Source organism: Orcinus orca, chromosome 2, assembly GCF_937001465.1.
Source record: "Orcinus orca chromosome 2, mOrcOrc1.1, whole genome shotgun sequence".
NCBI lineage: Eukaryota > Metazoa > Chordata > Mammalia > Artiodactyla > Delphinidae > Orcinus > Orcinus orca.
Window position 1 is genome coordinate 153705332 of NC_064560.1, and position 16450 is coordinate 153721781.

The following is a 16450-nucleotide window of genomic DNA, read 5'->3' on the forward strand; positions in this document are numbered from 1 at the left end:
CACAGAAATCTCTGGCATTCCTATACACTAATGAAAAATCTGAAAGAGAAATTAAGGAAACACTCCCATTTACTATTGCAACAAAAAGAATAAAATACCTAGGAATAAACCTATCTAGGGAGACAAAAGACCTGTATGTAGAAAACTATAACACACTGTTGAAAGAAATTAAAGATGATACCAACAGATGGAGAGATATACCATATTCTTGGATTGGAAGAATCAATATTGTGAAAATGACTATACTACCCAAAGCAATCTACAGATTCAATGCAATCCCTATCAAATTACCAATGGCCTTTTTTTTTTTTACAGAACTAGAACAAACAACTTAAAATTTGTATGGAGACACAAAAGACCCCGAATAGCCAAAGCAGTCTTGAGGGAAAAAAACGGAGCTGGAGGAATCAGACTCCCTGACTTCAGACGATACTACAAAGCTACAGTATTAAGCGTAATATGGAAGTGACACAAAAACAGAAATATAGATCAATGGAACAGGATAGAAAGCCCAAAGATAAACCCATGCTCCTATGGTCAACTAATCTATGACAAAGGAGGCAAGGATATACAATGGAGAAAAGACAGTCTCTTCAATAAGTGGTGCTGGGAAAACTGGACAGCTACATGAAAAAGAATGAAATTAGAACACTCCATAACACCATACACAAAAATAAACTCAAAATAGATTAGAGATGTAAATGTAAGACCAGACACTATAAAACTTTTAGAGGAAAACATAGGAGGAACATTCTTTGACATAAATCACAGCAAGATCTTCTTTGATCCACCTCCTAGAGTAATGGAAATAAAAACAAAAATAAACAAATGGGACCTAATGAAATTTAAAAGCTTTTGCAAAGCAAAGGAAACTACAAACAGGACAAAAAGACAACCCTCAAAATGGGAAAAAATATTTGCAAGCGTATCAGTGGACAAAGGATTAATCTCCAAAATATATAAACAGCTCATGCAGCTCAATATTAAAAAAAAAAAAAAAACCCAATCCAAAAATGGGCAGAAGACCTAAATAGATGTTTCTCCAAAGAGGACATACAGATGGCCAAGAAGCACATGAAAAGCTGCTCAACGTCACTAATTATTAGAGAAATGCAAATCAAAACTACAATGAGGTATCACCTCACACCAGTTAGAATGGGCATCATCAGAATATCTACAAACGACAAATGCTGGAGGGGGTGTGGTGAAAAGGGAACCCTCTTGCACTGTTGGTGGGAATGTAAATTGATACAGCCTATGTATCAATGGAGAACAGTATGGAGATTCCTTTAAAAACTACAAATAGAATTACCATATGACCCAGCAATCCCACTACTGGGCATATACCCAGAGAAAACCATAATTCAAAAAGACACATGCACCCCAATGTTCATTGCAGCATTATTTACAATAGCCAGGTCATGAAAGCAACCTAAATGTCCATTGATAGACAAATGGATAAAGAAGATGTGGTACATATATAGAATGGAATATTACTCAGCCATAAAAAGGAATGAAATTGGGTCATTTGTAGAGACGTGGATGGACCTACAGACTGTCGTACAGAGTGAAGTAAGTCAGAAAGAGAAAAACAAATATCGTATGTTAACACATATATGTGGAACCTAGAAAAATGGTACAGATGCACTGGTTTGCAAGGCAGAAATAGAGACACGGATATAGAGAACAAACTTATGGACACCAACGGGGGAAAACGGCAGGGGGCGGGGTTGGTGGTGGTAGTGGTGTGATGAATTGAGAGACTGGGATTGACATGTTTACACCGATGTGTATAAAATGGACGACTAATAAGAACATGCTGTATAAAAAAATAAATAAAAGAAAATTAAAAAAAAAAAGAAACCTCTTAAAGAAATTGAAAATAGAGGAAAAAACTAAATTTTAGTTTTGACTGCTATTCAAATGTAAACATTTTCCATCAATAGCTAATTTTCTATGTGGGTGTATGTAGCATCTTTGCCCTATTTTGATATTATATTTTTACCACAGTAAAATAATTATGTACACATGTAATAAAAAATATGAAAATCAATAAATGTAACACACCTCATTAACATAACAATGGTCAAAATCACATAATCATCTCAATTGATGCAGAAAAAGCATTTGACATAATTCAACACTCTTTCATGATAAAAACATTAAAAAACTAGGAAGAGAACCTCAACATAATAAATGTGATATATGAAAAGCGTACAGCTAACATACTCAATGGTGAAAAACTGAATGTTTTTCCTCTAAGATCAGGAACAAGGCAAGGATGTCCACTCTTGCCACTTCTATTCAACATAGTACTGGAAGTCCTACCCAGAGCAACTAGGCAAGAAAAAGAAATAAGCATTTGAATTGGAAAGGTAGAAATAAAATTATCTCTGTTCACAGATGACATGGTCTTATATGTAGAAAAACCTAAAGATTCCACAAAAATACTATTAGAACTAATGAATAAATTCAGTAAAGTTGCAGGATACAAAATCAACCCTCAAAAATCAGTTGTGGGGCTTCCCTGGTGGCACAGTGGTTGAGAGTCCGCCTGTCGGTGCAGGGGACATGGGTTCGTGCCCTGATCTGGGAAGACCTCACATGCCGCGGAGCAGCTGGGCCCGTGAGCCATGGCCGCTGAGCCTGCGCGTCCGGAGCCTGTGCTCCGCAACGGGAGGGGCCACAGCAGTGAGAGGCCCACGGGGGAAAAAAAAAAAAAAATCAGTTGTGTTTCTTACACTAACAATGAACAATATGAAAAGAAAACTAAGAAAATAATCCCATTTATAAAAGCATCAAAAAGAATTAAATACTTAGGAATAAGCTTAACCAAGGAAGTGAAAGACATACATTGAAAACTACAAAACATTGCTGAAAGAAAGAAAAGAAGACAAAAATAAATGGAAGGACATCCCATTCATGTTCATGTTCTTGGATTGGATATAACATTATTAAAATACTACCCATACTACCCAGTCATCTAGAGATTCAATTCAATCCCTCTCAAAATCCCAATGGCATTTTTTGCAGAAATAGAAAAGCCATCCTAAAATACATATGGAATCTCAAGGGACCTTAAATAACCAAAACAATCTTGAGAAAGAAGAACAAAGCTGGGGCCTCACACTTCCTGATTTCAAAACATATTACAAAGCTACAGTAACCAAAACAGTGTAGTACTGGCATAAAGACAGACATATAGACTAATGGAACAAAATAGAGAGCCCAGAAATAAACCCTTGCATATATGGTCAACTGATCTTTGACAAGGGCACTAAGGCTATATAATGGGGAAAGGATAGTCTCTTCAACAGATGGTGCTGGGAAAACTAGATATCCACATGCAAAAGAATTAAGAGGAAGCCTCATCTTACACCACATACAAAAATTAACTCAAAAAAAAAAATTAACTCAAAATGAATTAGAGATCTAAATATAGAAAATGAAAGTATAAAACTCCTGGAAGAAAACATAGAGGGAAATCTTCATAACATTGGAATGGAAATGATTTCCTGAAAATGACACCACAAGCACAGGCAACAAAAGCAAAACCAAACAAATGGAACTACATCAAACTTAAAAATGTCTGCACAGCCAAGGGAACAATAAACAGAGTGGAAAAGTAACCTATGAAATGGGAGAAAATATTGCAAATCATGTATCAGACAAGGGGTTAATATCCAGAATATTTAAAGAACTCCTACAACTTAACAACAATAATAAAAATAACCAATTAAAAAACAGGTAAAGGACTTACACAGATATTTCTCCAAAGAAGATATATAAATGGCCAAAAAGCATATGAAAAGATGCTCCATATCACTAATCATCAATGAAACTCAAATCAAAACAACAATGAAATATCACCTCTCAATCATCAGGATGGCTAATATTAAAAAAACAATAACAAAAACAACAAGTATGAGCAAGGATGTACTTGCACACTGCTGTCAGCAACGTAACGTGGTGTAGCTACTATGGAAAACAGTACAGAGATTCCTCAAAAAATCAAAAATAGAACTACCATATGATCCAGCAATCTATTTCTGGGTATATATCCAAAAGAAAACAGGATCTCAAAGAGATATTTGCACACCCATGTTCACTGTAGCATTAGTCACAATAGTCAAGATGTATAAGCAACTTAGAACATCCATCAATGGATGAATGGATCAGTAAAATGTGATATTGATACATATACATCTGTACACACACACACACACACACACACACATACACACACACAATGGAATATTATTTGGTCTTAAAAAAGAAGGAAATCCTAACAAATGCTACAACATGGATGAACCTTGAGGACATCATGCTAAGTGAAATGAGCTAATTATAAAAAGACATACTGTGGGCTTCCCTGGTGGCGCAGTCGTTGAGGGTCCGCCTGCCGATGCAGGGGACATGGGTTCGTGCCCCGGTCCGGGAAGATCCCACATGCCGCGGAGCGGCTGGGCCCGTGAGCCATGGCCGCTGGGCCTGCATGTCCGGAGCCTGTACTCCGCAACGGGAGAGGCCACAACAGTGAGAGGCCCACGTACCGCAAAAAAAAAAAAAAAAAAAAAAAAGACATACTGCATGATTCTATTTATAAGAGGTCTCTAAAGTAACCAAACTCACAGAAGCAGAAAGTGGAATGGTGGTTGCCAGGGCTGAGGAGAGAATAGGGGAGTTGTTTCTGAATGGATACAGAGTTTCAGTCATTCAAGATGGAAAAGTTATAGAGATCTGTTGTACAACAACGTGCATATAGTGAACAATACTGTACTGTTTATTTGTAAAAATTGTGAAGAGGGTAAATTGCATTTTTTGCCACAATGAAAAAAAAAGATATGAGACAATAATGTCAGGAGCCAACACCTTGCTATATAATATTGTACACTGCCACATGTGCCTGCAAGAAATAATAGAAGCTAACTGAATAAACCATAATAGCATCCTTCTAATTACCTATATAAGAATAGGCTTAAATTAAGTCAAGTGTTTTGGATCTGTCTGAGACAGAGCTCGCTCAGATGCACAAACAAAAAATAAATAAAAATTTACAGGAAAATGATTATATAATAATTTATCTATTTTAAAATATTTTATCAGGTATTTGCACTTGAAGATTCTTCCTAGTATTCAGATACAAATTTTCTATCAGAATAAACTGATCATAGAGAAGATCATCAGCATTCCAAAATGTCCTTGGTATTAGCCAACAGCACAATAATTGTACCATTTTCCCAACTGTTTTCATTGCTGGGAATCTTAAGAAGGCATCTAGGGTAACTCCATGCCTGCCAGAATCTCACTTAATTGACTTAAGATTGAAATCACTTAAAATTCCTATGCTTAAGATTTATTCTCAGCTTGTCAAGACTTAAAATGACATGCCCCTATCATGATTATAAGACGCAGTTGTGCTTTTATATCTACAATAATTAAACACATTTGTATCTACTTAAAACAGATACAAATATACACACACAACTACACACACAAAAACTCCAACCTGCATCTATTTTCCCATGCTTAGAAGTAAAATAATGCATATAATTGCAGTGATCATGCATCCAGAGTTTACCAGAAGTCTGAATCCCAGTTTCCATTTTTTATTAATGTTTATAGATAATGTCTACTGGTGAATAGATAAAATCCTGAGAATTCTTAATATCTTAACATTGGAAGAAAAGGAAATGAGGAGAGAAATGGTGAAGAACTGTACAAGGAACTGACCTGGGCTTTGTGGTGAAATGGAAGATCAAACCAAATTCAGAGGATTATCTCCCCATGGAAATAAGATAAATGTCCCCTCTCATCACCCAGGGAAAGGAAAGGAAAAAAGATTTATATACTGCTTTTTTTTTTTAGTTGTTTGAAGCCAAAATCTAACCAAATAAAAACTGACCAAAATAAAGAACTCAGGAATGAAGCCAGTAAAATTGGGACTGGTGAGCTCTGAATCTATTTAAATGTGGAAGAAAGGCTTTTTTTTAAAGTCGGAATTATGGTTATAGAACACAATATAAATATTATAACCTTTACAATGTAAAATAACACAAAACTAAAATCTGGAGGATAAGAGGAACTGAGATGGAAATAAATGTAAGAAGTCAGTACTCTCATCTTTCATAGCAAGGAGTAAATCAATATTAGCTAAAATACAAATATGTAGTTTTTTAAATAATGATTTTCATTTCTTAATGTTTTTCATAATCACTTCAACACTTAAGACAATATTTCCTAAAAAGCCCTCTGATGAAGAAACAATTTCTCAAAAGTTCCATAATTCCTCTAGTTTCACATCAGTTTCTTTTTCTTCTATTAAATTCAAATAAGATTAAATATAATGTTTCTTACTATAAAGTAACTCATGTAATATATGTCCATTAATCCATTCATCCCTCTATCTGTATGTATCTATATGGATGCAGAGATGACTGGTGTGCATCTAACAGTTCATTTCTGAATGATGGGAACTGGTGGCTTTTAAAATTTTTATTCTTTATACTTTGCTGCACTGTTTGGATTATTTATGGCACATATGCACAATTTTTATTTAAAAAGGACATAGTGAGTGAGAAGGCCTACTGAAGGTTTTACATATGCTCAGGACAACCCTTCGAACTTTCAGAGAGAAAAGTCTGCTGATCACCTACTGAGTCTCTCTAAAATTCTTCCAGGCTGACAGTAAGGAAAGTGGGGCACTGGAAATGCTATAGTTCCAACATTTAGGAACTTTTAAAACAGTGATCAAAACATTCACAAAAGAGGTCTTTTCTTAACCCATGATGTAATTAATCTTCATGATCTTAGAATGGTCACAGTTCTTTATAACTACCACAGAATATTTCCACAGTTCATTACAACTGCCATTACAATTACAGTGCTATATTGGATTTCAAAACAACAACACTTCAAGGCATTTTCAAAACAACAACACTTCAAGGCATTAAAATATCATTTTATGAATACGTAGTCTATCTTCTATTCTACCTTTAATAAGGTACTACTCCTAAATCTGCCTAAATGAAATAAATATGTCCAAGGGGAATAGATATAGCTCATCTAAGTAAAATGCATATCTGTGAATCACAACAATAAATCTTATATATGAATTAGCTAATATACTTAAATAAGACACATACCAGCAGAGGTGCTTCCATTGTTTTAATAAAACGATGAATGTTCAGTGTAGTCAATGACTGTTCCATTAGTGTTCTCCTACATTGCTGGGTCAAGTCCAAGACTGGTTTACAATGAAAAAAATAGAGATGTGCGTATTCTATATCTTCAGTGCTGTAAATTAAAAATTAGGGACAGACCCACTTGAAGTTCAACGTGTGATCCTTCTACCATGCAGAAAGATATAACAAATCTCTTTGTCCATGCTTTTGAATTACTGTTTTGGTAAAATCCTAAAACAGTATAACAAAATAAAATGGACCTAAGCAAAAAAGAGGATATAAGAAATTTCTGAGTTGTATAAACATTTTTTTTTCCTGAATTCTTTCATATGGTAGCTTCTAAATTAGAGACGGGTCTACACAATCTTTTTTTTTAGATAAAAGACTGTCACCTTGAGGACAATGAGATTATCTTAAAGTATAGTAGCTTTTCTATAGCTGTGCTAAATAAATAAAGCTTTGTAACACAAATTTTCTAGGTTTAATTTAAACCCAAATCTGTTTTGAATAAACTTCAGCCAAAACATACCTTAAGATAGAAACCATGTGACACTTTGTGGGAGTTAGTGAGTTTGTATCTGAAATATTACAAAACTCAGCAAATATGGCTTATAATTTGAGTTCTGGCATTCCCTTCAATATGAGAACTCAAAGATAAACTTATAGTGAGTAAGTAAGGTTTGCCAAAATTAAAATAGCATTTTATAAATCTCCATATGGCATTAGTAGAGTTTGGCAAAATACTGCAAATTTTTATTTTTACAATATTATTTTAATTCTTGATACATGCTTCAACTGAGCTCCAAGATTCACTGATTTCAAATTTAATTGCAAAGTAATTTCTAATAGATTCAGTGATTAAGGAAATGATCATTCAAAGATTACTTAATGCCTACACTGTTAGGCCCTATGCTAAATATAAGAGAATAAGATGAATAAGATGATTCAAATCCTTGAGGGGCTTAGGCTAAAGGACATATATTTAGTAAAAAAATGAAAATGTGATTCATAAGTGCTAGAATATACAAAGTGCTATGAGAAACAAAGAAATATTTAATTCTGCCTTAAGTCAGGAAAGAGAAGAAAGGGAAGGGAAGGGAAGGGAGATCATCATAGAGACTGAAAACAGTAAGAGAGAATGACTTCTCCAAGAAGATAAGACTAATGGGTATTTCAGACAAAAGGAACTATATAGCCAAGACCCAAACAAAGTATATAACTTTTTGAGAGGAATAGTAAATAGTCACATATTGCTGAAAGGAAAGTGTTGAGAGCAAGAGGACCCAGCTGAGGTTGGACTACCTATCATAACCTCTGAAATAATAAAATAATGTTGGAAAGTTATTTAATCAGGGATCATTTGGTTGTAGGTAACAGACACCAAAAAGGTGGGAGTGAGGGGGATTTACTGGTAGTTTAGAAGAGCATCTCACAGAATACAAGGAAAATTCAAGTAACTGGATCACAGGATAAATGTATATAGATCTGAACAGCAAGAGTTCAGGGACATTTGGCCATCAACACTTTTTACCTCCCCACTCTCTCTGCTTTACTTCTACATGAGCAAAACATTCCTGCGGGCAAGAGAGCCAAAATGCTGTATAGTCCAGCTTCTCCATGCCCAATTCCAAGTTCCTAGAAAAAGGTATCTTATCTGCTCAGGTAAGTCCATGGATTGGATGACTCTAGGTCAGGTGGCCACCTCCAACTTAATTGACTGTGATATGTATGAGGTTGGGGTAACACCCTTCTTAGCCTATACACAGATTCTTTAAGAAGGGAAGATGGGGAGGTAGCAGAAAGTACTGGTGTCTCTACAGCATGCTACCTCTTGTTCTACCTATCACATATACCCTTCTTTTTTTATTTTTTTACCATTTAAAAAAATTATTGGAGTATAGTTGATTTACAATGTTGTATTAGTTTCAGGTGTATAGCAAAGTGAATCAGATATATACATATATATATATCCACTCTTTTTTAGATTCTTTTCCCATATAGGCCATTACCGAGCATATATACCCTTCTTAACCGACATTTCAAACATACTCAGGCCCAACATGATATAACAATTAATATACTAGATTATTCAATGTTATAGCCCCAGCAACTAGAATAGTGCCTAGAACATAGAAGGCATTCAATAAATATTTGTTGAATGAAAGAATGAACAACGGAAAGAAAAAAATAAAAAGAACAAATGAAAGAAAAGATACGTTCACCTCTTCCCCATTAGGAGACAACTCGAAGTCATCACTAACTACTTCACTCAGAAGTGATGTCCCAGGACTACATTATTCTGAATCCACAGTCCTTCCCTATCACATCAGGTCCAGATATGACTCCTCACCATTTTGTAGCCATGAATAAATGAGAATGAAAACTTCTCCAATACGTCATGTACTCAAAAGTTTATGAAAAACAGAATAACTGTACATTTTTAAATTCTCATTTTTAAAATGGGGAAAAGCATAAATCCTTCAAGAACATCAATATATAGTCTGTCTTGCTGAATAGTATTTGTAAAACAAATGAGAGGACATACCTTGCCAATAAATAACCAAACCTCTATGTTTTAAGCATGTCACCGTTACTTGCAATTATTCATAACAGAAAAATAAAGAAGCTAGTAATGCAAGAGAAAATACAAACAACCCTCAGAGAAAGTGTGGGGCTAGCACAGAATCATAATGGGACTGAGAATCTCAAGGTTCCCCCATTCCAAGATGGGAAATTGGTAGTCTACATTGGGAGGAGCAAAGTAGCTGGCTACACTACTGCTCACTGTAAGTATCTTGAGATTCAGTGACTACTTACCGTAAAGTTTTAGGGTACCGTCAGCATGATTCTCAAATTGTTAAAAACATTAATTCTTATACAAATAGCAAACATGCATCAAAGTTTTATTTAACTCACTGAGGGAACCAGCAGAATGGCAGTTCAATAAGAAGATAGAAAAAGGAATGCTGGTTAATGTCGTACAGAGCAATAAAAACAACTTTTCTTTGCAAGCACTTCACTCTCTGCCTATCCACTCCCCGCCAAAAAAAAAAAAAAAAAAAAATTGTTTCACTTTATCAGTTTTCTGTGTACTAACCTCCATGTTTACAAAGTTGTAAAATGTCTGGGATTTAATTAATTGTGTATGGTATATCAAATAGTCATTATTCTCTGAGAGGTGAGCAGGAGGGCTCGTTAAAAACTCTTGCATGGGGCTTCTCTGGTGGCGCAGTGGTTTAGAGTCCGCCTGCCAATGCAGGGGACACGGGTTTGTGCCCCGGTCCGGGAAGATCCCACATGCCGCGGAGCGGCTGGGCCCGTGAGCCATGGCCGCTGAGCCTGCGCGTCCGGAGCCTGTGCTCCGCAATGGGAGAGGCCACAGCAGTGAGAGGCCCGCGTACCGCAAAAAACAAACAAACAAAAAAACTCTTGCATGGTTTAAAAAGGTCACACAATCACCATTTTGCCCTGCTTTGGATTCATTTTCCTGAAGAGCATTTTGAAGCCAAACTTAGAAGTCTTCAAATGCACTGGTTATTCCTTGTGTCCCCATGTACTAAACAGAAGAAAAACTTTAACCCTAGGTTGCCCAGCCAAAAGCAGTCCAAAGAAGGTCTCTACCTAAAATTGTAAGCTAGAAACTAGACAAGAAAATTAAACATGTAAAACATTCTGTTCAAAACTGTACTCAAATATATTTAAGATTTTTCTGGTATAGTAACTTATGGAACTCTCAGGAAGAATCTCTGGAGCTTAGTTATGAAAGCTGTTATTTTATCACCTATCTGATCACTGTGGCAGATCTATTCGTAAAATACACGTGCCCACTCAAGGGATCACATCGTGTGGCTTATGCATACTGCCTTCGTTCACCTTAGTTTAACATCCCTTCTGTATATTTAAGTTCATTTTAGTACAGCAGATAATAGTAATGAAGAGGATTTCAGGTTTCATTTATATATTCACATCTGGTTATGATTCCCCTCAGATAAGTCCACATTGTGGGAGTATAATGGAAATGCTGAATAAGTAATGTGAAATTAGTGAACTTAAAATTGTTAACTTATGCTTCTTATACATACCCAATACTTTCCAAAAGGGCAATTTCTGTGGTTAAGACAAATTGGTACGTGGTCCCATACACAAAAGCAGCTTCCATGACTGCTCTGTGCTCTGAAGAAGAGAGAGAGAAGTTGGGAGAGAGGAGGAGTTATTCTATTCAGAATACTTTCGTACACCCTTTTATGCTCTATTATGTTTAAATAAAAAGCCTTTGTAGGGATCCCAGTTGGGAAAATACAGGCAGTTAAAGAAGTTATAAAAAGTCTGTTCTAGTTAAGGTAAGAGAAGAACTAAGAGGGAATAGAAAATGAGCTATACTTGAGAATATATGACAAATCTGTGATAGTTTCTTCCCAGTAGTAGGGAAGAGAATATGAGTTCATCATACAACTTTCATGTTATATTTTATATACAAATATTGTACACTATTTCTGGCTTAGTTTTTAATCAAACTTATTCTTATATATAGTTTAAAGAGACAATTCTACAACGTGTATTAAGAAAATGAACAGTTCCTCTACCCTCAGCCACCATTTCCAACTCCCAAGGGACAGCTACTTTCAACTCTTTTACTCTTCCTTTCGGTATTTACCTCCAAGTCTCTAAATGACCTTCTTATACTCTTATTTCCTGACTTTTTTTTCTTTTAGTGTTAGTATTTTCTATCAACTTCCCACTATGGAAGATGATAAATTAGCTCTCCTTTCCAAAACCCCACTCCACAAATATACACAATTCTATGCCCTCAACGTGCTCAATATAGTCCTAATTTTTATTAGATCAATAGTCAGGATTTACACTGTTGGGACTCAGTAAATACTATTTCCTTTTGATTTTTTTCACTACAGTTATAGGTATCTTTTAAAATTTTTGTTTAGATTTCTTGCTAATTTATTCCTAAATTCTTCCACAGTTGTCTAACACTCTGAATACTTCAAATACATCAGTTATATTATCAATTCCCTCTTGTTGCAGACAGTTTTGCAGAGCCTTCTGATCTGCTCCAATGTGGACTCTGCTGCTCGACCCGCTGCACAACTTTCATCCTGGGGACTCACTTCATTGTCACCCTGGGGATGCTCCGATTCTCACTCTTACGTTGGGTCCTTGGCCTGTTACCCACATCTTCTTGACTAATTTGTTCCCTTGCTCCCATTCTCTAGCTCCTTCCTGGGAGAGGATATATGGGAATACACAAATTTTGCAACCTTACACCTCTCAAAGCGTCTTTATTCTACTTTCATAACTAACTATAGTTGTTGGCATGTAGCATTCTAGCATTTCCCCTGAGAATTTTGAAAGCATAGCTCCACTGTCTTCAGTTCCCAGGACTGCAGTTGAGAAGTCCAAAGCCATTCTGATTCTTTTTCTTTTTTTAATTTATTCATTTTTAATTTATTTTTTTATTTTTGGCTGCATTGGGTCTTCATTGCTGCGCATGGGCTTTCTCTAGTTGCGGTGAGCAGGGGCTACTCTTCCTTGTGGTGCGCAGGTTTCTCATTGCAGTGGCTTCTCTTGTTGCGGAGCATGGGCTCTAGGCACGTCAGGCTTCAGTAGTTGTGGCACATGGGCTCTGCAGTTGTGGCTCACGGGCTCTAGAGCACAGACTCAGTAGTTGCGGCACACAGGCTTAGTTCCTCCGCGGCATGTGGGATCTTCCCGGACCAGGGCTTGAACCCGTGTCCCCTGCATTGGCAGGCGGATTCTTAACCACTGCGCCACCAGGGAAGTCCCGCCTTCTGATTCTTGATCCTTTAACTGTAATATTTTTTCCTTTCTTAAAGATTTTAGAATAGCGTTTGTTGCCAATATTCTGAAAATTCAATATGAGATGCTCTGGTGTGGCTCTGCATTTAAACACTCTGCTGCGATTCAGCGGGCCCTTTCAATTTGGAAGCTCAAAATCCCTCAGTTCTGGGAAATTTTCTTAGAGTATTTCTTTGAAGATTCCTTCCTTTTCATATCTTATTTTCCCTTTTCTCCTCACTGCCATTTCTAGGTAGTTATCTTCCCCTCCCCGACCTAATCTTCTACCACTTGAATCACATATCATCAGATTATTCCACTCACCACTCTGCCTTGCTGGAGTCATCTACAACCCGAGCCAGGGTTAATCGCCCTCATTCCATGAAAAATTTTGCTTCTGTCACACTGTCACACTCTCCAATCCTACTAACATAACCGTGGTGATTTTACTATCCCCATAGATGATCCTTGCAAAATCCTAGCCTTTCAGTCCTTGGTTTTCTCTGGAGACTCCTGTGATCTCTCTTCAGCCCTGCCTTACCCACTCACTGCCATGGTCCCACTCCAAGCTTTGTAATCACCAATCACTGCAAACCCCTCCAAAATGTCCAGCACTCCTCCCAACACACACACACCCTTCCATCTCCACGTCACTCTGTCTAGTACATAACTTTAACCTTCCCAGACCTACAATCCTACCATTTTCACTGTCCTTTATCCACCTTGGGTCCTCTCTTCCCTCCTAAACCAGCTTAAATTCCATGGTCAGTCTTTATAATCACTCCCCCGCCTGTCTAGCTAAAACACAGTCCAAATTAAATCAAATAATCTGCCTATTCTGTACTTACATCCATGAAAGTGAATATGGCTGGGAAAAAAAAAAAAAAGGAAAGAAAACAAGAACCTGCTAGCATCACCATGTCAATGGTTTCACTTTAGATTACTGGCATCAACTATTACTGCTGCCTAGCAACGATTCTTTATTTTCAGGCCTTCTAAAACAACTATTTCATCTCTTCTTTCCTCAAACTATCTGATCACTTTATTTCTATTTCATTGAGAAAATGAACCAATTAAGAAAAACCCAAAAAAGCTCCCAGCACCATATCTATCTGCCCCCTTAACTAAATTGATGTCCATATTCTCTGTCTTCCCTCCTAATACCATAGGCGAATTTTCTGTGCTCCTAGTAAAGAACCAGCCCTCCCCCTGTTCGCTAGATTCCATCTCCTCTAGTCTATTCAAAGATGTTGCTCCAGTAATTCTGCCCTCTTTTTCCTCCACGATGCATTTTCCTTTTGCTACAAGAACTTTTTTGTCAACATACAAATACGCTTCTTAAAAAATTCTTGAGGACTTCCCTGGTGGTGCAGTGGTTAAGAATCTGCCTGCCAATGCAGGGGACATGGGTTTGAGCCCTGGTCCAGGAAGATCCCACATGCTGCAGAGCAACTAAGCCCATGCACCACAACTACTGAGCCTGTGCTCTAGAGCCAGTAAGCCACAACTACTGAGCCCGCGAGCCACAACTATTGAAGCCCACAGCCTAGAGCCCATGTGCCGCAACTACTGAGCCCACGTGCTGCAACTACTGAAGCCTGTGCACCTAGAGCCCATGCTCCACAAGAGAAGCCACCGCCATGAGAAACCCACACACCGCAAGGAAGAGTAGTCCCCGCTTGCTGCAACTAGAGAAAGCCCGTGCGCAGCAACAAAGACCCAATGCAGCCAAAAATAAATTAAAGAAAATTTTTTTAAAAAATTCTTCACTTGACCCCACATACTCTTCCAGCCACTGCCCCATATTTCTCCTTCCCTTAAAAGGAAAACTTCTCAGATTAGTCTCTATAGTCACAGTCGCCAGTTGCTTTCTACCTATTCTCTTACACCCCCGTCAGGCATTTACCCCTACCACTCTACAAAAATTGTGTGCATCAAGGGCATGGATAACTTCCATACTGCTAAGCATAATGGTCAACTGGTAGCTCTTATCCTAATTAACCTTTCAGTTTCCTTTGATACAATTGCTTCTATCTCGTCAATAAAATCCTATCATCACTTTGCTTACACACAGGCCATTCTTTCTGCCTCCTTTACTAACCTGTGGAAGATGAAGTATCTAATGAGTTCAGTCTTCTTCTCTTTTCCATCCAGCCTCACTCCCTTAATGGTCTTCTCTGGCCTCACAACTTTATGTCACAAATTTATATCCCTAGTCTGTATCCCCACTATCAGATGCAGACTAGTAAAATCCCACTGCCTTGTTGATATCTGTACTTGGCTGTCTAATGGGTACTCCACACGTATAATGTTCAAAAGTGGATTCTAGAGCTTCCTCTCCAAACTATTTCCACTCTTCCCCACCTTAGTTATCAGCAATTTCATCTTTCACATAGCTCAGGCCAAAATCCCAGAGCCACCCTGGTCTCTGCTATTCTTCTCTCATTCTACAACCAATATGTCAGAAAACTCAGTTAGTCTTACATCCAAACTACTGCTAAAATTCAAATGTATTGCCACCACCACTGCTAACACCCTGGTCCAAGCCACCTACCACCATCTCTTGCCTGCATGATTGCAGTAACTTCCTGATTTTCTCCCTTATTCTACTATTGCTCCTTCTAGTCTATTCCAAACCCAGAAGTCAGACTGATCCTGTTAAAATATAAATCAGGGATTTCTGGCTCCCTGTATAGCTCATCCCTCTCGTTAATTACAATTACAAACCATGGACAAAATACAATAACCTGAGGGGCCTTGAAAAGTAAGCAATAAACAGGCTGATTCTGGAGCATTATTTTACAAGTACATTAAGTTCAATGGCATACTGTGTAGCCATCAAGCTTTATGTGTATAAAAATTGAAATTTCCAATAAATGATTTTATTTCATAGAGTACATATAATTTTTTAAATGTCTTTAACAACGTTTTATATTAACATGTTCAAGTTGTAACCATTAACAAGTAAAAATCCTGAAAGCATAACTATAATTTGTTCATGAAACATTTAAAAACTTCTTTATGACAAAATTACCTATGAATGCGCAAGGTGATGCTGTCAAAATTAGATTTTTTAAAAATCAAGAAAAATATGTCATAAACAGCAAATACCAAGGTAAAGAAGGAAGCCAAGACAGTCAACATTTATCAAATACTATAAACTACTATATCAGGTACCACGAGGAAATAAAAAACCGTAATAGCTGACACAGAGCACCAGGAAACTTTTTAAGTTATTCAAATTCACTTGGTCCTCACAATAACACTAAGAGGTACGCACAATTATTTTCACCACCTTAGTGACCAGGAAACAGGCTAAATAAGTAAGTTGTCCAAGGTCATACTGTAAGTAGTTGGTGGAACAGGGAGTCTAACCTAGGCGTCTGGCTCCAGAGTTCTCGTTCAAGCACTATACTATGCTGCCTGCTTGAAGAAAGAAAATATAATAGTAAAAGACA

At 37.1% G+C, this 16450-nt stretch overlaps 1 protein-coding gene across 2 annotated transcripts in view; it reads right to left on the reverse strand.

The window, feature by feature from the left end:
• Positions 1 to 16450, reverse strand: part of TXNDC16 (thioredoxin domain containing 16) — a 111211-nt gene that overhangs the window by 63133 nt on the left and 31628 nt on the right. For both annotated transcript variants that reach the window (XM_033404775.2, XM_012536539.3), the window contains 2 exons: positions 11267 to 11357; positions 7146 to 7296 (listed from right to left, as the gene is read on the reverse strand). In XM_033404775.2, the coding sequence (XP_033260666.1) occupies positions 7146 to 7296; positions 11267 to 11357 (242 nt within the window). The remainder of the gene's footprint in view (positions 1 to 7145; positions 7297 to 11266; positions 11358 to 16450) is intronic.